Genomic DNA, 20,863 nt, shown 5'->3' with positions numbered 1-20,863 from the left:
TCCCAGGTGTTACTTTTGTCGGATCAGTTTCAGAAAAGCAGGAGTTTCTAACTATGGTCTGAAAGACACTATCTTTTTCTCCTACAGAATGAGGGGACCAGACAAGAATGGATGAAGGGCCATTTCTGCCATCATCTTATAGAAAGAACCAGGAGGAAGATCAGGGAAAAGAGACCACACTTAACAATAAAGTGGCTCGGGAATTCCCTGGCGGTCCAGTGGTTAGGACTCTGAGCTCTCACTGCCAAGGGCCAGGGTTCAATCCCCGGTAGGGGGAAATAAGATCTTATAGGCCACGTGGCGCAGCCAAAAAAAATTTTTTTAAATAAATACATAAAAATAAAGTGGCTCACAGAAGCATTCTATTCTATTTTTAATGGTTTTAAATCAAAATCAAGAACAACCACACACAGGACTTCCCTGGCAGTCCAGTGGTTAAGATTCTGCACTTCCACTGCAGGGGGCACGGGTTCCATAGGGATGGGGAACTAAGATCTTGCATGCTGTGCGGAGCGGCCAAAAAACAAAAAAAAACAAAAAAACCAACTTCTAAAAGCCATTTTTAAAACCCACAAGCCTTCAAAACACAGACATGGGGCTTCCCTGGTGGCGCAGGTTGAGAGTCCACCTGCCGATGCAGGGGACAGGGGTTTGTGCCCTGGTCCGGGAAGATCCCACATGCCGCGGAGCGGCTGGGTCTGTGAGCCGTGGCCACTGGGCCTGCGTGTCCGGAGCCTGTGCTCCGCAACGGGAGAGGCCACAACAGTGAGAGGCCCACGTACCACACACACACAAAAAAACCCACAGACATGATTATAAAAAAGAGCCCTTTTACTGGACAGGCTCAGTCTGAGAACCCTTGGGAGAGATGCAACTGGCACCTGCTCTAAAATCTAAAGGGGTTCCAAGTTTCCTGGGGAAGTCTCTGACATTGTTTACAACCCTTACTTGCTTCTGGCTGGTGAGCTGCATCTCCCTCTCCGTGATCTCGCGGCGGAGATGGTCTACTTCACTTCGCAGCTGTACGATCTCGTCACTGGCGCCAGAGGCCTCATCAAGTTGTTTGGACAAGTAGAAATTTTGGTTGTTGAGCTCAGCGTTGTCCTCCGTCAGCTGGTTTAGCTGCTCCTCCAGGTCTGTGATTACCTAAGAGGAAAAGAATCCGGTTACGCAGCAAGCAAGTTGATCTGAAATGAGAAATTGCTTCTAGAGCCATCAGCACTTGAACCTACATGATAATGACGATCAGCGTGCAACTCACGTTTGCCCATCCAACCCCTGTGAGCCAAACTCAATCTCCCACACCCGCCCCCTTAGCGCCCAAACACACATATGCTGTGGGAGAACAAGAAATGTCTTGGATTCTTTTCTGACTCAGGATTCATCGGGAAAATATGGTAAAAACAAATCAATCAAAAGTGCCTGCCATATGGAAGGGGCAACTTTAAATGAGATCAAGTTCATGGCCAATAATAGAATGTGGAAGATGCAAACTGAGGAAAGAGGAATAGTAGAGAGACTGGTATCACAATCTGCTGATTAAGCTAAAAGGCCAGGGACACCATCTACAGGACATTATCCTGGGAAACAGTCTTAGAAAGCAAAATAAAGTTCCTATCACGGAAGACTGAGTGAAGGACACTAAGAGTTATTTTAATAATATTTTAGGCAATAAATTTAAGTTCATGCAACAAAAGAAAAAAAAAATTTAAGGGACTCTCAGAATAATCCTGAAAATATAATACTGTATGACAGCATCACTTTAAATGGTTCTAATTATGCAGCTGGCTATCAGAAAGTGGGAAGGCATGTATATGAAATTGTCATTTTACTGAGAGAGATTTAATCTGGTGTTACTAAATGATTTCCCTGCTCATTGGCGGAATGATTTCAATTTCAGTGCATTTAGCTTTCCTGAGGTTTAGTACCAGCACTTGCAAAGAGCTTTTATATATAATACTTTAGAAGTTTAAGGGCAATTTTCTAATAATAGTTGGAATGAGGCGCACTGGTGGTAAATTAAATTTTACGTAACTAAAAGGAGTAAATTAAAAGGAAATGCCTCTGAGCCTATGGTTAATTGTTTCCCATTTTCAAACCTAGAGTAGACTTAGTTTTAGTTTCTGAAATGTTGCCATGACTAACTCCCTATTTTAACCTACTTTGACTATCAATTAAAAAAAAATCTTCCCAGGCACATAGAATTAAAGAACATCAATTAAGTAGATTTGTTCAATGTGGCCACAGCTTTTCATTTTGTTAACTGTGCTGATGAGCTTTTAATGCAGTAAGTGGTCTAATAATTTGTATTTTAATATGAAAAGCCATGTTAATTCCTACGGTTTGTGTAATGCTATCAGCTACAAGAGGGGGAATAAAGGTTATCTGGTCAGGTTCTTGGCTAAACCTCCTTCTTTATCGGGGTAAAAAAAAAAAAAAAGGAAAAAAACTGCAAGTCCGTCACTCCTAGCAGGCACTTCTGCCTCACAGGGAACCCTGTATCACCCTCTGTGTGACGTGGTTAAATCTCCCGAAAGCAGAAACAATGAATAAACAATGCAGTAAACCCATTCCTTAAGGTGGTTTTCCTCCTAGACTGCAAATGTCTCCACTGTGCTTCCTTCTACCTCTGCCCCCAAAGGAAAACAACAAGACTGATGAGGCAAACTGGCCTGGAAGCTGTGCTATAAAATGGAGTCTGGAAGCCCCAAATAAGCCACCTTCAACTTGCCTGGGTTGGTTTCTCCACCTGACATGGAGGTAAATACTATATTGACTACCTCCTCTGTTGCTCTGGTTTTAATGTTTTGGCTTTTTCTTGCGTGCTATTCTACTTTAATGCATCATGTGAAATACATGGGATAAAAATTAGTGACCAAGATGTTGAGGCATCAATGGTGCCCCATGGGGAGCAAACAGACTACAGAAAATCTACCCACATAAGAATATATATGCTGCCAAAATAATTTACTTGTCATTCAAAGACATATTTAAGCCTTTGGGTACCTACTCCCTTTCTTTGACTCATGAAAAAAAAATGCAATTTATAATAAGCCCATTTCTGCCACTTCTTCTCCTCCTCCCCAAATTAGATAATAAAGTGCTAAAGAAGAAACACTCGAAAAAAGTCAGGGAGGTGCCAAGATTACTACTCTCATTTCGACTGGCCACTGGAGTAGGAAGAGTCCTTCTATTTCCTGTCGTCACCCTGTTTTCAAGGGGTCTCTGACTTGTGTTTACACTTTGTGATGATTGGCTCTGTATTCTGTCATCATCTCTATGTTGCCTGTTTGACAAGAGGAGGATTAGGTGCTTGCACGAAGCAGCCGAGGCCTCGTGAAAGCATGTTAGCGCATTCGGACGTTTCGTATGTTCTTCCTGCCCAAAGCCGTAACACGTTGAGCTTGTGGCTCTGTTGGAGTTGCCAGAGTGTTAGACACACACAGATATTGGGTGGACCTGAGACACAGGCAGTAAATTAATGATCTCCGTGGTTAAAAAAAAAAAAGGATAATAATGAGCTATCTGTGATTTTGAACCAGGTTATAAGCAAAGACAATTCTTAGGTCTACTTTGTGGGTATATTCTCTCCACACCAAGGGCAAATGATCTGTTTCCTGTATTATGAGTCTCTTAAGCTTTCAACCCCAAGGATAGAAGGCAGGAAAGATAAACTGCAAGGCTGATTCCATCTTAGTGGTAAAAAAAAGATGAGGGAGATAGTTTCATAATGCAAGGGCCAGCAGAGCTTTCTTCTATGCTGTTTTTACAGATAAGAGATCTTGGTACAATTCTAACAGAAAACAGGGATACAAAAAAATTATCTACTCTCAGTGTCGAAAAAAAATTTTTTTTAAAGATCTCTATTTGGGGTTATCTGTTGCTTTTTAAGCACACCTCATGGTTCTGAGATACATATGTTACCTCTCACACCTGACTGGGCAACCAGCAGAGGGAACGCTACCTGGTAAATGTCCAAGAGCATGTTGGGGGTGAAGACACCAGCCAGACAATGAGTATCGGGCTGAAAAGACACCGGGCTGACATCCTATTTTAATGCCTCGTTCCTTCTTGAAGGCAGCTATTTGCATATTATTTATTTTTAATCTTATAGCTGACAGATTGATTCATAATTAAAACCATGTCATATGTTGGCCCACCAACTCCTCTCCAAAACAGACTTAGGTAGGGTTTTAGGTGCCAGATTGAATCAAATCCTTTTTTTAAATCTCTTCACAATATAGAAATGGCCTGAGCTCGAAAATCTTACTGCTCATGAGCTTTTTAAAAGCTGCTAACTGGGAGCTCCAATTGATTGAGCTATTACAGGAGTTCCCACCGGTAACAAAGATGACATTTCCCAGCGGCGACAATCCTGGACAGCACCAACGAGAAAGGAACATCTATCGCACTCTTCTAAAGTGTCTATAAAGCAGCCTTTGAACTTGCAAAAGTATAACTGAGATCTACCACTGCTGCCAAGTGTTGTTCTAAAGTGGTGGTTTTCAAACTTTTTTAAGGAGCGGGACCATTTTCTACACAAGATTCTGTGGTAAATCCAATATAATAAAAGGATAATAGCAACCAACACTGATTAGTGCATTCTGTGGACCAGGCCCTGTACAAACACCAATGCACCATCTACTTCTTGCAGGAACCCCAGGTATTATTACCAAGTTTCGGATTCTATGACTCAGTGTTTCCTAGGTTTTACTGTTTCTGAAATCTGAATGTATACTGCAACTAAGCAGCTGTCTCTCTTCCCTCACCCAGCCCCGCAAAGAGCAGTAATTAAATGAATTATGCATCTTACAATCAATGGTGTACTGAAATTGAGGACATACAATGTCATCCCATTTCATGGACAAAGAAATGGAGCCTCAGGAGTGTAACATCACATAGGTTACCAAGAGACCAATTTAGAATCTGAACCAGTCTATCTGACTCCAGAGCGTGTGGTTTGGACCCCCAAGCTACCCAGCTGCCCTAGCTGAACTGTGGGTGGGGATCACTTTCTTGGGTTCCCCCTCCCACTGGGAGAGGCCCCCAAAGGCTTCTCCACAGAATGCCAGGGGTAAGTAAAGGAAGAATTAGAAGTCACTGTGCCAGAAAAAGCAAATTTGAGGGATAAAGAGAGTACAAAAGTTACATAAGAAAGTAACCAAATTTGTTCTACATATTGGTATATTCTATTAAAACTACACTTGCAATTTTAAAAATGGGGGAGAGGGAGGATTACAAAGGCACACAAGGAAACTCTTGAGGGTCATGACTATGTTTGTTATTTTGATTGTTTTGCTGATTTCACAAATATACACACATTTCAAAACTCATCAGGTTATTGTACTCTGATTATCCCTTAAGCTGTAAAAAGAAAAAAAGCTGTAAAAAAAAAAAAAAAGATGTTTAAAAAAAAAAGACTAAAAAAGGAGAAAAGAAAACTCCAGATGAATGAAACAGGATTACTGATGTACACATTTAAAATGCATCCAAGTTTATTTTAGGAAAAAATAGTAATGTTAAAAAAAAAAAAGTCACAGTCCTAAAATGATCTATATTTTATTCAGTGATCATTTATGAGCATGTATGTAATATAAGCAAATAACTCTTGTGTAAAATAAGAAACCAAGATAATAAGAAACTAAAAAAGTAAGGCAAAAGAGTACAGGAACAGAATGCATCAATTCCTCAAGGAAGGGAAGAAATCAACAAATAATGCTAAGGCAGGCTCACCCTAGATCCAGCCACTGGCAACAGGAAACAGACCTAAATTCCATCTGCCAGGTACCTACTAGAGTGAAACAGAGGCACGTCCCATGACCTAGCTATTCCACTCTTGGGTATATGCTCATCAGAAACAAGGCCTTACAGCCGTCAAAGGACCTGTACAGGAATGTTCCTAATAGCTTTATTCCTACCAGAAACAACCCAACATCCATCAACAGGAGAATGGATAAACAAACTTCAGTTCTATACACACACTGGAAACACGACACCGTAATTAAAATATAACAAAATCTTGATGGATGCAACAACATGGATGAACCTCAGAGACAATTTAAGTAACAAAAAAAGCTAAACCCAAAAGACCACATCTTCTATGATTCCATTTATATGAAGTTCAAGAACAGGCAAAACTAAGGTGTGGTATCAGAGGTCAGAATACTGGTTACCCTTAGGGCAAAGGATGCTGATGGGAAGAGGAGAGGAGGGAACCTTCTGGGAGCTGAAAAGTTATGTATCTTTTTTTTTTTTTTTTTTGCGGTATGCGGGCCCCTCACTGCTGTGGCCTCTCCCGTTGCGGAGCACAGGCTCCAGACGCGCAGGCTCAGCGGCCATGGCTCACGGGCCCAGTCGCTCCGCAGCATGTGGGATCTTCCCAGACCGGGGCACGAACCCATGTCCCCTGCATCGGCAGGCGGACTCTCAACCACTACGCTGCCACCAGGGAAGCCCAAAAGTTATGTATCTTGATCTTTGTTGTGGTTACACAAGTTGTCTATACACATACAAATCCATCGAGCTATATGCTTAATATTAGTTGCACTTCATGTACTTTGTTGTGTGCATTTTATACCTAAATGAAGCAGGGGGCAAGAGGCGGGGAGCATATACCAGGACTTAATGTCCCATTTATAGTAGGTAAGGAGGAAAGAAGGAGTTCATTACAAGAAAAGAAAATATGCCTATAGGAGGTGGAGGGGTGTTTCTGGAAAGTTACAGATGCAAACAATACAAATGGAGAGAAGCTGACTGAGAACTGCCTAAGGAGGTAACAGAGCAATGAAAGGACCAAAGAAAGGAAGTAGAACCATGAATAAGGACAACATCCCTCCCTTCTGAAAGGGGCCTATTTTAGTCCCTCTCTCTGATCAAAAATAGACTCCGAGTTTCCACTGATCCTACCCTATTACATAACCTATGAATGATGCTTATCTGCTCCTGGAATTGACTTCTCTCAATAGACATAACGACTCCCAAAGAGTCCTAGATTCTGAATTTGCATGTTAGGAAGCCAGATTTTGCCTGTTAGGAAGTTAACCCTTCTAGATTCCCCAGGAGAAGAACTTGTTGGTCTTCCCTCTCTGTAGAGGCAGTAGGGTGGAGAAGCCTGACATGTCTAACTGCCCCTTACCATCCGGGGCCAGTCTCAGACAGAACCTTCTAGATTGGAGAAGGGAGGGGAGCTCCAATGGGACTTCTGTTGCAGCTACTGAGATCTATTAGTGGTTCTGTAGTGAGTATTATTTTGACCATTCCAACAAGCCTTCCCCAAACACGAAGAATGGTTTAATTTTTTTTTTAACTGGCAGGAACACAAGACACGGAAGTTATCTGAGGCTCAGAAACTTCCAAATCAGTTGGACCGCATTAACTGCTTCAATCTGAAAGTTTATATCAAAAATCAGTCACTGATATTAAAATGAGACGTCCCCCTTTCCTTCTCAGTTTTAGTTTCATGTTATTTTCATCATCTTTGGTTAATACTCACAGTACAGCTGTTACGGAGGGCATCAAATTTGCGCTGGATTTCATCTCTATGTGCCTAAAAGGTAAGAAGTCGATTGTAAATTTTTCATAGGGTGGAATACAATTCTACATGCTATGGGTCAAATAAAGAAAATCACAATTTGTCTAAAAAAGCCAAGAACGCTGTTGCAGCTGCCCCAGCACCTTTTTTTCAAAGAATTAAGCAAGTCATACCCAACAGGAGAAGCAAAGTTACAGGAATACACAATGACTGTTAATAACAATTAACTATTTAGACCACACATGACACCCTGTACAAATATATATTTAACATTCATATTAAAACTAGGGACTAGTGGAAGAAAGGAAAAAAACATAGGATGAAGTTTTACTCTCCTTTGTCTTCCTCCCCATTCTTTTTTTTTTTTTTTTTTTGTTTGCGGTACGCGGGCCTCTCACTGTTGTGGCCTCTCCCGTTGCGAAGCACAGGCTCTGGACGTGCAGGCTCAGCGGCCATGGCTCAACAGCCATGGCTCACGGGCCTAGCCGCTCTGCAGCATGTGGGATCTTCCCAGACCGGGGCATGAACCCATGTCCCCTGCATCGGCAGGCAGACTCTCAACCACTGCGCCACCAGGGAAGCCCTTCCTCCCCATTCTTAATCTTTTCCTCTTCCCTCCAATTGGCTGCCCACCACTGCCCCACCCCCGCCCCCAAGCCTTCTCCCAAGAAAGATACAAACACAAATACACAGGACAATAGCCAGGACAAAGTAGGGACTTTTTAAAAAATTAAATCCAAAGCTGCTGAGATTCAGAAACCCTACATAGACGTTGAAGTAAATATAAAGATTTTCACCAAGGCAGAGGCGCTCTAAACCAGTAGCATCAGTAGACACTATGGCAAGATACAGCATATCTGGCCTCACCTTCATTCTGGTGCGGACAGGTAGAAAATAAACAAGGGCAGGATTACAAACAGTGACAAGTGTTATGAAGGAAACAAACGGGGCCTAGGGAAAAAGAATAAGGAGGGAGAAAAAGAACTCACTTAGATGGGGCAGTCAAGGAGGGCTTCTCTAAAGAGCTGACATTTAAACTGAAATCTGCAGGATGATGAGGAGCCAGCCATGCAAAGAACAGAAAAGAGCAGAGGGAACAGCATCTGCAAAAATCCTGAGGCAAGAGAGGGTTTGGTGCATTTGGGGAACAAAAAAGGACCTGAGTGGCTAGAGCAGTTTTTTATACTTCAAGCTGTGACTCAAGAGTGAAGATGTCAAGTCAAAATTTTTTTTGTTTGTTTTATCCAATGAAATGGAATAAACAGGATACATTAGAAAACATCAGAATGTACCTTGGAGAGTAAAGGTAAGCACCATTGTTGGAAACTTGTTTCAGATACCATAAGTCATCAAGTTTAAGTTGCTATCAATTGTAAGATTTACCACAATTTTATGTAACATTAAGAAAAAGAAGTAATGCCAATGAAACTATGACATGTTTATGTCCTTATGACTACAGAATCATATACAGGCTATAGGATGCATCCTGATTATCTACCTTAAAACTCATTGAAACTCAGTATATAGGCTCCCTTGTATGAGACTTCAAGGTAAAATGTATTCTTCTGTGGATTGTGGCCAAGAGCAAAAGAGGGAAAATGTGGCCCAAGCTGATGGTAGAGAGGCAGGCCCAGACCAAGAATCTTTTTTTTTTTTTTTTTTTTGCGGTACACGGGCCTCTCACTGCTGTGGCCTCTCCCATTGTGGAGCACAGGCTCTGGACATGCAGGCTCAGCAGCCATGGCTCAGCGGCCATGGCTCATGGGCCCAGCCGCTCCGTGGCATGTGGGATCTTCCCGGACCGGGGCACGAACCCATGTCCCCTGCATCGGCAGGCAGACTCTCAACCACTGCACCACCAGGGAAGCCCCAGACCAAGAATCTTGAAGGCCAAGAAAAGAGTTTGGATTTCATTCAAAATGCAATTAATTGGAGGCCAACAGAGGTTTTAAAATGCGGAGTGACATGGCCTGGTTGTCGTTTTGTGGATGCTGCAGGAAGAACAGATCAAAACAGGACAAATGTAGAAGGAAGTTCAAAAACCACTGAGGAGGTTGCTGCTGTCATTAAAGGAAGAGAGGATGGTGGCTTGGAGCTGGATGTGACAAAAGATGCAGAGAAGTGGATGGAGGTGAGATCTCTTTTGGAAGCACAGGTAATAAGACTTGCTGATGGACATGGGGGCCAAGGGTTCCTTAACGGACTTCTGATTTGGAAGACAAGGTAGATTATGGCACCATTTGCTTAGCTATGAAAGCCCAAAGAAGAATCCAGTTTGAGGGAGAGGAAAAAGTGGTCCTTTGCTTTAAAAAAAAAAAAAAAATTCATCTCTGTCAGAGATTAATAAGTAATAAATGCTGGAGAGGGTGTGGAAAAAAGGGAACCCTCCTACACTGTTGGTGGGAATGTAAATTGATGCAGCCACTATGGAGAATGGTATGGAGGTTCCTTAAAAAAATAAAAATAGAGCTACCATATGATCTAGCAATCCCACTCCCGGGCGTATATCCAGAGAAAACTCTTAATTCAAAAAGATACATGCACCCCAATGTTCATAGCAGCACTATTTTTTTTTTTTATTAGTTTCTGCTTTATAACAAAGTGAATCAGTCATACATATACATCTGTTCCCACATCCCCTCCCTCATGCATCTCCCTCCCTCCCACCCTCCCCATCCCACCCCTCCAGGCGGTCACAAAGCACCGAGCTGATCTCCCTGTGCTCTGCGGCTCATAGCAGCACTATTTACAATAGCCAAGACATGGAAACAGCCTAAATGTCCATCAATAGATGAATGGATAAAGAAGATGTGGTATATACACAATGGAATACTACTCAGCCATAAAAGAAGAATGAAATAATGCCTTTTGCAGCCACATGGATGGACCTAGAGATTATCATACTAAGTAAGTCAGACAGGGAAAGACAAATATCAGATGATATCACTTATATGTGGAATCTAAAATATGTGACAAATGAACTTATTTAGAAAACAGAAATAGACTCACAGACATAGAAAACAAACTTATGGTTACCAAAGGGGAAAGGGCAGGGATAAATTAGGAGTTTGGGATTAGCAGATATAAACCACTACATACAAAATAGATAAACAACAAGGTCCTACTGTATAGCACAGGGGACTATATTCAATACCTTCTAATAAAGCAAAATGGAAAAGAATATTAAAAAAATGTAGCTGAATCACTTTGCTGTACACCAGAAACACAATACTGTAAATCAACTATACTTTAATTTTTTTTTTAAAAAAGAAGAAGGTCTATAAGAGAAGTAAGTCAAAAGACTCAGCACCTAGCCTGTCAACGCAGGGGACACGGGTTTGAGCCCTGGTCCGGGAAGATCCCACATGCCGCAGAGCAGCTAATCCTGTGTGCCACAACTACTGAGCCTGTGCTCTAGAGCCCACGAGCCACAACTACTGAGCCCGAGTGCCACAACTACTGAGCCCGAGTGCCACAACTGCTGAAGCTGCGTGCCTAGAGCCCGTGCTCTGCAACAAGAAGCCACTGCAGTGAGAAGCCTGTGTACCGCAATGAGGAGTAGCCCCCACTCGCCACAACGAGAGAAAGTCCACGTGGAGCAATGAAGACCCAACGCAGCCAAAAATAAATACACACATACATAAATAAATAAATTTAAAAGAAAAATTCAGCACCTAATTTAGCTGTGATGTATTCTCTAAATATGTCTATTTTGCCATAGATTTATATTTTAAGTTTATAACAGCAGATCAGCCATGGCAGAAAAAAAGATTAGTGGACTTGAAGACATAGCAACAGAAACTATCCAAAATGAAATACACAAAGAAAAAAAAAAAGACTTAAAAAATGAGCAGAGCATCAAGGAGCTGTGAGACAACTCCAAGGAGCCTGATATACATGTAATCAAAGTCCCTGAAGGAGTGCAGGAGACAGACAGAAAAAAATATTTGAAGAAATAATGGCCACAAATTTTCCAAAGTCAATGAAAAAATAAATCCATAGATGCAAAAAGTTAAATGAGCCCTAAGCACAGGAAACATGAAGGAAATTAAGCTAAATCACATCATAATCAAACTGCTTAAAACCAGTAATAAAGAGAAAAAGCTTAAAACCAGCCAGAGAAAAAAGACAAGTTACTTATAGAGAAACAAAGAGAAGAAAGATTTCTCCCAGTGAGGTTGGAGGGGTTTTGGAGGGGAGTAAGCTAGAAGACAGTGGAGCAACATCTTTAAAGTACTGAAAGGAAAATAAAAACAAAAATCTGTCAACCTAGAATTCTATACCCAGCAAAAGTATCTTTCAAAAATGAAGGCAAAATAAAGACCTTTCCAGACACACAAAAGCTGAAAGAATCTGCCACCCACACACCTGTACTATAAGAAATGTTAAAGGAAGTCTTTCAGGCAGAAGATGACAACCAGAGATTTAAATCTACACAAAAGAATGAAGAGGACTGGAAAAACGGTAAAACAAAACAAAAATCAGTAATTGCACAGACGAACTTACAGATTCATAAATTAAGAGTTATCACTTAGAATCATCTCAAATAATTAGCCCCTATTTTAAAAACTAATTTAATAGATTATGATTTTTTCCCCAAAACTCTGTTTTTTGCCTAATAATGATATGAGAGATTTATTAATTTAATGGGGCAAGAATACTATTTATCCAAATTAGGAACGTGGCTATTTGTATCACTGATGAATCTCATCTGTGAGTATCCTAGAGGAAGTATCCTTAGGTTAGTAAATTCTAGAGCAGGAAGGAGCAACTTTTTTCTTGTAAGGATCAGATAGTAAATATTTTTGGCTTTGAAGGCCACTCAGTCTCTGTCACAACTACTCAACTCTGCCCTCACAGCACAAAACCACCCACAGATAATATGTACACAAATGGGTGTGATTGTGTGTCAATAAAACTTTATTTACAGGAAGCAGACTAAATTTGGCCCACTGGCTATAGCTTGCCAACCTCCACTCTTAAATGACTATTTGGTGTGAAATTACTCAGACAGAAACAGGAAGCTGAAGGTGGAGTTAACTTCTTCAAAGCCTAAGCAATGATTATAAAAAAGCTTTCTGGCCTAGACTGAGGGATAGAAGACCTGTTCCACTTTCTGACTAATAGCAAAGTTTCCAAATAACACCACACCAGTAGAAACTTGCCTAACTGGCCCACAGGAGCCTGAAATTTCAATAACTAATATTTCTATTATAATTTACCATCATGAGGCCTTTGGATCACTCTGACACATCAAATGACACTCCTCTTTGAGGGTATAATGTAAGGAACTACCATCATTATGGCTTTTGATTTATTATTGACTGAAATATAAACACAAAATGTAGTTGTGACTGTTGTGACTGCTGAAAGTACTGTAACAATCATTGAACTGATCTGAGCTTTAAAATGGCAAGAAACATGTTTTATGTTCCTTTGAAATAAGTTGTAAAACAAATGCACAAAAAGCAAAAGGTCACATTATATATAAAGGTAATAAAATATGTAAGACAAGTTTTGGATTCTCTCAATGAAATATCTGAATGTTAATTAGGTGTTAGAAGCTACAGGGAATAAATATTTACCCTCTTAAAAATTACTGAGGACCCCAAAGGGCTTTTGTTTATGTGAGTTATATCTATCTCTATTAACCACATTAGAAGTTAAAGCAGATTTTTTCAAATATTTATTATTTCTTTTAAAATAAAAGTATTGCTTTTGCACCATCGGTGCAAATGTTAACACAATGAAAAACATCACATGACAGCTTAGTATTATTATGAAAATAACCTGAACTTGGGGACCCCCCACGGAGCCACAGACACCCCCCCACAACTTGAGAACCACTGACCTAGAGGTTGGGTGGCAAGAGGCAGAATGGACAGGCTGCATCCTGGAAACCAGAGAGGCACTCACTTTGGGGAGTACTTATGTCTTCTTTAATTTTAAGGAAAGTTACAAGAGGAGTGAAGAAAAGAGAATTATTATGCAACCTCGATGAGAGAAAATACCTGTAGAACTGTGAAAAGGAAACATGTGTTTAGATGTCTGACCGCCTTCTGGGATCCACGGTCAGTATCCTAGAACACAGGCTTCCACGCATCCACCCCTTTCCCTGGGAAAGCAGGCGCCAAGCAACACTGTCACCTTAGGTGACCCAATTTCACATCTTGCCTATCATGCCGATGGGTTACTAATTCAAAACAATCGATAGTTATGTAAAAGAGAAAAAGAGAGCGTGCATTGACTAATGATTTTAACAAATCAAAGAGGATGACTCTGGGATCCCACCATCACGCTCTGCTGGGAGGATCCCTTTCTCGAGTGTCTCTAGCTTTTGACTTGATTATTCAGCATTAGTCATTTAACAAAATCAGTAAAAGAACGTGAGGACAGGGACATGAAACGTGTTCGTGGGGCCATGCTGCTGGGCACCAAGCCCACACGGTTCCTCTACCCCGCGGCCCCATTCAGAGCAACGCTCCCATCACGTCGCACGTCTGCACGCAATGAAGTGCGCATGCTCAAATTCTCTTCCTCAGAAGAAGGCATTACACGGAGTCTTTTTTTTTTTTTTTTTAAGGTTTTTTGATGTGGACCATTTTAAAGTCTTTATTGAACTTGTTACAATATTGCTTCTGTTTTATGTTTTGGTTTTTTGGCCCCAAGGCATGCAGGATCTTAGCTCCCCGACCAGAGATTGAACCCACACCCCCCTGCGCTGGAAGACGAAATCTTAACCACCGGACCGCCAGGGAAGTCTCTACATGGAGTCATAAATTTCAATTCCAGGTGGAAAATTCTCTCTTCCACCAATAAGCACTGAAGCATCTTAAAAGCATGGCTTTTTGTTTAAATCTGACTCTCTTGTTGCTGTCCACCTTGACTCAATCTCAGCTTTTAATGGCCAGTGAATTTCAATGCAAATGCAATTGACAGGGTGGGTAAAGGGAGAGTGGGAAAAAAGAAAGCCTGAGGAAGACCAACAATGGCGACTGGTGGCCCCTGCCACACTTCTTCAATGGAGAGCTTCCTTTTAACTGTGCTCCATCTATTTTTGGCCCAGGGGCAGAAGCCAAACAGGGTAACTGCTCCCCTCCCAGGTGAGGAGGTGGCCACCTCTTAGAATTAAAGCAATAATAGCCCATTTGACTATTTCCTTTTCTTGATAAAACAGCCTGCTATGAAGCAAACAAGCCTCCTAGGAGATCATTTTAGATCCAGCTGATTGAATTTGATTGATGCTTATGTTGGGTCTGAACTTGGACCAGAACAATGAGAGAGGGAGTCAGGGTACCGCATCTGTGACCATTTTCTCTCTCTCTCAGAAAATACATTCTTCAGAACAAATTCAACAAAGCCATTCAGACAATGGCCACCTGTGGTCCATGACCAGATTTATGGGACATAATCAGGAGGAGGGGAGAGGAAAAACCCACAGCCTTCAAACTGAACTGAGGCAAATTGATGTGAGGTTTGGATTCCTGCATGATGGGCTTACAAACAGCTATTTGACCAAAGGCACTTTCCTGTCATCATTGTGAACAAGCCCTATTTTCCAAGGGATCCTCATCTGTGAGAGTCATAGAGCCCTAGTTTCCAGACCTAGGGAGGTTTGTTTCTTTCTTTCTTTCTTTCCTTTTTTTTTAAGATGCTCTGAGGCAGTGATCTCATCTGACTAAATTAAGTCGTGACTTGCTGCCGTGCAGGCGTCCAGCAGCCATTAGACACGGCACATTCCAACCAGCAGCAAGACAGGACTGAAAGACTAATTTCCCCACAGATAAACAGCAGCGACACAAGCTCTACTGTACACCCTCCTCCTTCCAAACGGGCAGGATAAGACGCGTGACCACCGCCTCCCTCCCAATTCCAACAGAGTAGAGAGGTAAACGTTTCCTTCTCCTCCACTCCAGGGTAAAAGGATTTGAGGGATTACAGGCCAGTCCCCTGGGGAGAAAAAGCTAAAGACACAGCACTTAGGCACACAGTGAGGACTCATTAAGTACAGATTAAACGACTGATGTCTCCTTATTTCAGAGCTGGGGTGGTTCATGTGGGGAGAAATATTAATATACAAGGCATTAAATATAATAGTGGTTGGATTTTAGGTGTCTCTTTTAGCAGCTAAGAAATGCCATCTGGCTGTCTCTCTCCACATCCACCCGACTCCAGGAAGCGTATACGCCTTCTTGGCGTATATATTCATTTCATTCTTACCTCCATTTTTTTCTTCTATGACTTCTCTTCTCTTAGACCTTTCTTTCTTATTCTGTCCTGTTATATTGTTTCGTATCTTTCCGAACTGTTTCCAGTCCATTTTTGAAACAGGGCAGAATATAAACAAAGAGACACTAACTATTTTTTCCAAACCAAATACTGGGGGCACATGGCATCATTTAATGAGTGTTTTCATAGAGAAAACACTGGAAACTAAGGTTGCAACCAATATCTGAACTTGGCATAGGTCCTGGAAAATCTAGGATGCACAAGCATCTTCTATAAAGGAGTTACTCTGTATCCCCAGAATCCTGGAAGGCCCTGTGTCCTGGACTGGTCCATAAAGACCCTGGCACTCTCAGATCATGTTCCCAATTTGGTCCCCAAACACCCAACAGTGGTAGATAACTTCTAAGAAGGAAATTAGTTAAAAATATATATATATATATATTATATATATATATGTATGTATATATGTATATATACATACACACACGTATTAGTTTTAAACAGGGTAAATCATAAGCAACAAAAGTGCATGATCATCTGCAGAAGTAACCCTACTCTAAGAGATGTTTAGAGGTGTTTGCTGATGGAGATGGGGACAGGATCCAAAATGAATCAGAATGAATAAGATACCCATTTGGGTACCTTATTGAAAAAGACTCTGAACATCAGCTGCATTGTGTCCTGCCCACAGAAGGGGGTACCCTGATCAGCAGGCATGAGTGTGCCTGTCCGCTTGGCAAGTACAGTATGTTACCATTAGAAATGTATGCACTTGGTTGACACCAGCCATTAAACTCATTCAGCTCTCTATGCCCAGAGTCCAGGTCCACCAAGCAGCCTTCCAAGAGAAATGGGATTTATAAGTAGATTTCTCTGAAGGGGAAGAATGTGAAGATTATCCTGGTCAACTTGGCGGTTGTATTTCCCTCTGTAAAGCTGGTAAACTGGCATTTTTACATGTAAAATTCTGTCAGTTTTGTTAGCCTGGGTCAGTCTATGTGAGAAGGATCAACTGTGGGAGATTGGCCAACGAAGTCACATTTTGAGACTTGCAGAAAGAACTAAGGTCTAAATCCAGGGGCCACCCACCAACAATATACCTCCTGAGAACACTCTTCACGTGAGCAAACCAGTCTCTTAGAAAGAGCAGGGAAGCCAGTTCCCTTTTACAGAAACAATCTCTCATTCATTAGAATCATTTCCATCCAGAACCTACCAAATGCATACTATAAAGACTTGAAACAGAATCTACAGCTTGAAAAAAAAAAAAAAGGAACACAAATGAGGTTAACCAAAACAAAAACAAAAATATAGTAGAAAGACTACTATAAGATATAAGATTATTATTTTTTTAATGTTTATTGAAAACTAAAGTAGAAGACCCAAGTAAACAGACTTTGGTTAAGCTAAAATTTAAAATATAGTGATGATTATTTTAAAAAGAGGGAAATGCATAAACAAAGGAGGAACTTTTCAAGATCCTTAGGAAAGTTCAGACATTGCCCAGTTGATCTAGTTTACTAATTCCAAAGAGGAAGCAGCCTACATAAGCCAATTTTCTGCCCATTAAGCATCTCTCTGGTTTATTTTTTCTCTCTTGGCATTTCTAAGGGTGAGCAAATATCCTCAGCTCCACACTCATCCTACCGTGAGCGCCTGGATCTCTTCTTCTGCTTCCGCTGTTGTCTCTTCCAGCTCCGTCTTTGCCTGGCGGAGCTGGCTCTCCAGAGCTGCCCGGGCTGCCTGCAGGCTTGTCAGCTGAGACTCGCGCTCCTGCAGAGAGAGCTGCAGCTCCGTGAGCTGCCGCTTGAGCTCCAGTTTCTGCTCTTCATGCTCTAGACTGACCTGAGACAGAGAGAGAGATGCCCATTGACCTTAACTGAAGAGAAAGCCAAGACGCAACCTGCCGTGCAATCTGCATCTTAAATTTGGTCATGGAATTAAATTCTCAGCACCCAACCGAGAAGGAAAAAAAAATGCAAAAAAACAGCTGTGACTTCGATAAGTTTCAAAAATCAACAGGAGTGAGAACACATAAGAGTATATACAATGTATATTATCAATACAAACCATCCCTTCCTTTCATATATTCGAATGCTTGGGAAAGCTTCTAAAAACAAAAAACCACACAGCAAGAATCCCCTATGAAAATGATGACGGTTGTTCTTATTAGAAAAACATTTAAAAGTAAACAGATATAAATAACATTGTATTAGTAACAAGGACACCTTTAGAATGGAAATACAAGTGGAACAACGGACTGAATTCTACTTATTTAAAATATTCCTGCTCTGATTTGTTCTGATTAGGTAACCCAACTTAAGGTCATATTGGGTACTAATCATGCTTCCCTCCATCTGCCCATCTATCCATCCATCTATCCAACCTTTCGTCCATTCAAGATAAATTTACTTGGGACTTCCCTGGTGGTCCAGTGGGTAAGACTCTACACTCCCAATACAGGGGGCCTGGGTTCGAATCCCTGGTCGGGGAACTAGATCTCGCATGCATGCCGCAACTAAGAATCCATATGCCGCAACTAAGAAGCCCAAATGCTGCAAGTGAAGATCCCGCATGCTGCAACTAAGACCCGGCATAGCCAAAATAAATAAATAAATAACGAATAAATAAATAAATATTAAAGGCAGTCGCTATTAACATAAAAAAAAGAAAAAAGAAAATTTACTTGGCAAATTCTGTGTAAAAGGAAATACGGAGATGAAAAACAGTCTCTGCCTTCAAGTTGGGGAGAAAAATAAAAACCAACCATTGCCATACATTGTGGTCGAATGCAATGGTCAGGAGATGCAGGGATGTGATGGGAACACAGCAGAGGGGGAGAGGAGGTGACTGGGGATCCCCGTGTTGAAGAATCCAGGAGCCAAACAAGCAGCTAAGAAGGGAAAGAAAATTCCAAGCAGAGGAAGCAAGACGTCCAAGGCATGGAGATGTGGGAGACCCTGGCACATCTGCTGACGTCACCAACACTGACAAGCTGTCCTAGGGACCAGACCTTGTGTCAGATATGGGGATGCCAAGCAAATAAGAGATGCTAGCTACCCTTGGAGAGCCCACTGAAAGCGAAAGGGTACAAGCGAAACATGAAAGGCCATGGGGACCCAAAGGAGACATCCCATCCAGCTCCAGGGGGATGGAGAAGGCTCCCTGGAAAAGGTGACACCCAAGTCCCAAAGGCCATAGGCATGAAGAGGAGAAAGACTTTAAAAGATTCAGCCTTGAGAACCAACAGGATGTAGTGGTTAACTCAGAGTGGGACAGAGAACAAAGGACAGAGAGGAGGCAAAGGTGACACCTATGTTGCTGGGCATCTGAATTACACAGACAGTGAGACCACTGGCCACGACAGGGGACAGGAGAGGAAGGGCCAATCTGAGGAGAAGGGTAAGAAATTCACTCTTGACACGTTGAACTTGAGCTGTAAGGGAGACATCTGAGTGGAGGTGTCCAATGTCTACTGGAACAACAGGTCAGAAACTCAAGAGACAGGTCTGGGCGGGTCGGCTGGATCTGGGAGCCCTTAACGAGTCCACGGCAGCCAAAGCCAAGGCTATGATCTCTCTCTAGTGAGGATGACGAGGAGGACAATGGCTGCGGCGGTGGCGACAACGATGATGTGACAGCAGCAGGTGCAGTACCCATGTAGAGCGTGCCAGGCACTGTCTTCACCCATTTCATCTTCCTAACAACCCAACAAGGATGGTATGACTATGACCCCCATTTTACAGACAAGCAAACTGTGGGCCCGAGAGATTCAGGAACTGAGAAGACGTCACACAGCTAAAAAGTGGCAGGGTTAACTACTTACTGTTGGTCTTATTAAAATGCCAGCAGTCAGAGGAGGCTGCGACTCTGCTAACATGCCTGAAAACTCCCACGGCCACTTGGCAGAACCATGAGAGGCCGGTGACATCACTGTCACATGTCAGGAGGAAGTTGGGGAGCAGGATGCTGTCCGATGCAGGGAGAACCCAGGGGCCCTGCGCCACACACGCTGCTGGAAAACTGCTAACACTGCACACACGGGCTGCGGGGAAGGACGCCCAGGACCCTTGCAGGTGGGTCAAACCTGAGGCTGAGGCCTCTACCCTCAATCTCAATGGCAGCACGTGGCAAAGAGAAGGCAGACCGCCTGGCTAGATTTAAAGCTAAACTCCAGGAGAAAATATGTGCAAACAAAGTGACTGACAAGGGACTAATCTCCAAAATATACAAACAGCTCATGCAGCTCAACATCAAAAAAAAAAACAATCAACCCAATCAAACAATGGACAGAAGATCTAAATAGATATTTCTCCAAAGATGGCCAAAAAGCACATGAAAAGATGCTCGACATGGCTAATTATTAGAGAAATGCAAATCAAAACTACAGTGAGGGGCTTCCTTGGTGGTGCAGTGGTTGGGAGTCTGCCTGCCGATGCAGGGGATGCGGGTTCGTGCCCTGGTCCGGGAGGATCCCACGTGCCGCAGAGCGGCTAGGCCCATGAGCCATGGCTGCTGGGCCTGCACGCCTGGAGCCTGTGTTCTGCAACGGGAGAGGCCACAGCAGTGAGAGGCCCGTGTACTGCGCGCGCGCGCGCACACACACACACACACACACACACACACACACACAAAACCTACAGTGAGGTATCACCTCATACGGGTGAGAATGGCCACCATCAAAAAATCTACAAACAATAACTGCTGGGGAGGGTGTGGAGAAAAGGAAACCCTCCTGCACTGCTGGTAGGAATGTAAATTGGTGCAGCCACTATGGAGAACACTATGGAGGTTCCTTAAAAAACTAAAAATAGAACTACCATGTGATCCAGCAATCCCACTCCTGGGCATATATCTGGAGAAAACCATAATTCGGAAAGACACATGCACCCCAATATTCATTGCGGCACTATTTACAATAGCCAGGTCATGGAAGCAACCTAAATGTCCATCGACAGAGGAATGGATAAAGAAGACGCGGTACACATATACAATGGAATATTACTCAGCCACAAAAAAGAACAAAATAATGTCATTTTCAGCAACATGGATAGACCTAGAGATTGTCATACTAGTGAAGTAAGTCAGAGAAAGACAAAAATC

The 20,863-nt window shown here is 42.3% G+C and overlaps 1 protein-coding gene across 1 annotated transcript in view; it reads right to left on the bottom strand.

Moving 5' to 3' along the window:
• The window catches only part of CIT (citron rho-interacting serine/threonine kinase), a gene marked incomplete at its 5' end in the record, with an annotated part of 168,347 nt that overhangs the window by 31,282 nt on the left and 116,202 nt on the right, over nucleotides 1-20,863 (bottom strand). Inside the window, 3 exons of the mRNA XM_079718132.1 lie at nucleotides 949-1,146; nucleotides 7,493-7,546; nucleotides 17,408-17,605. Coding sequence (XP_079574258.1) covers nucleotides 949-1,146; nucleotides 7,493-7,546; nucleotides 17,408-17,605 — 450 coding nt within the window. The remainder of the gene's footprint in view (nucleotides 1-948; nucleotides 1,147-7,492; nucleotides 7,547-17,407; nucleotides 17,606-20,863) is intronic.

The sequence above is a fragment of the Hyperoodon ampullatus genome (genome assembly GCF_949752795.1).
Source record: "Hyperoodon ampullatus genome assembly, chromosome: 13".
NCBI lineage: Eukaryota > Metazoa > Chordata > Mammalia > Artiodactyla > Ziphiidae > Hyperoodon > Hyperoodon ampullatus.
This window is presented reverse-complemented; position numbering and strand designations above follow the sequence as displayed.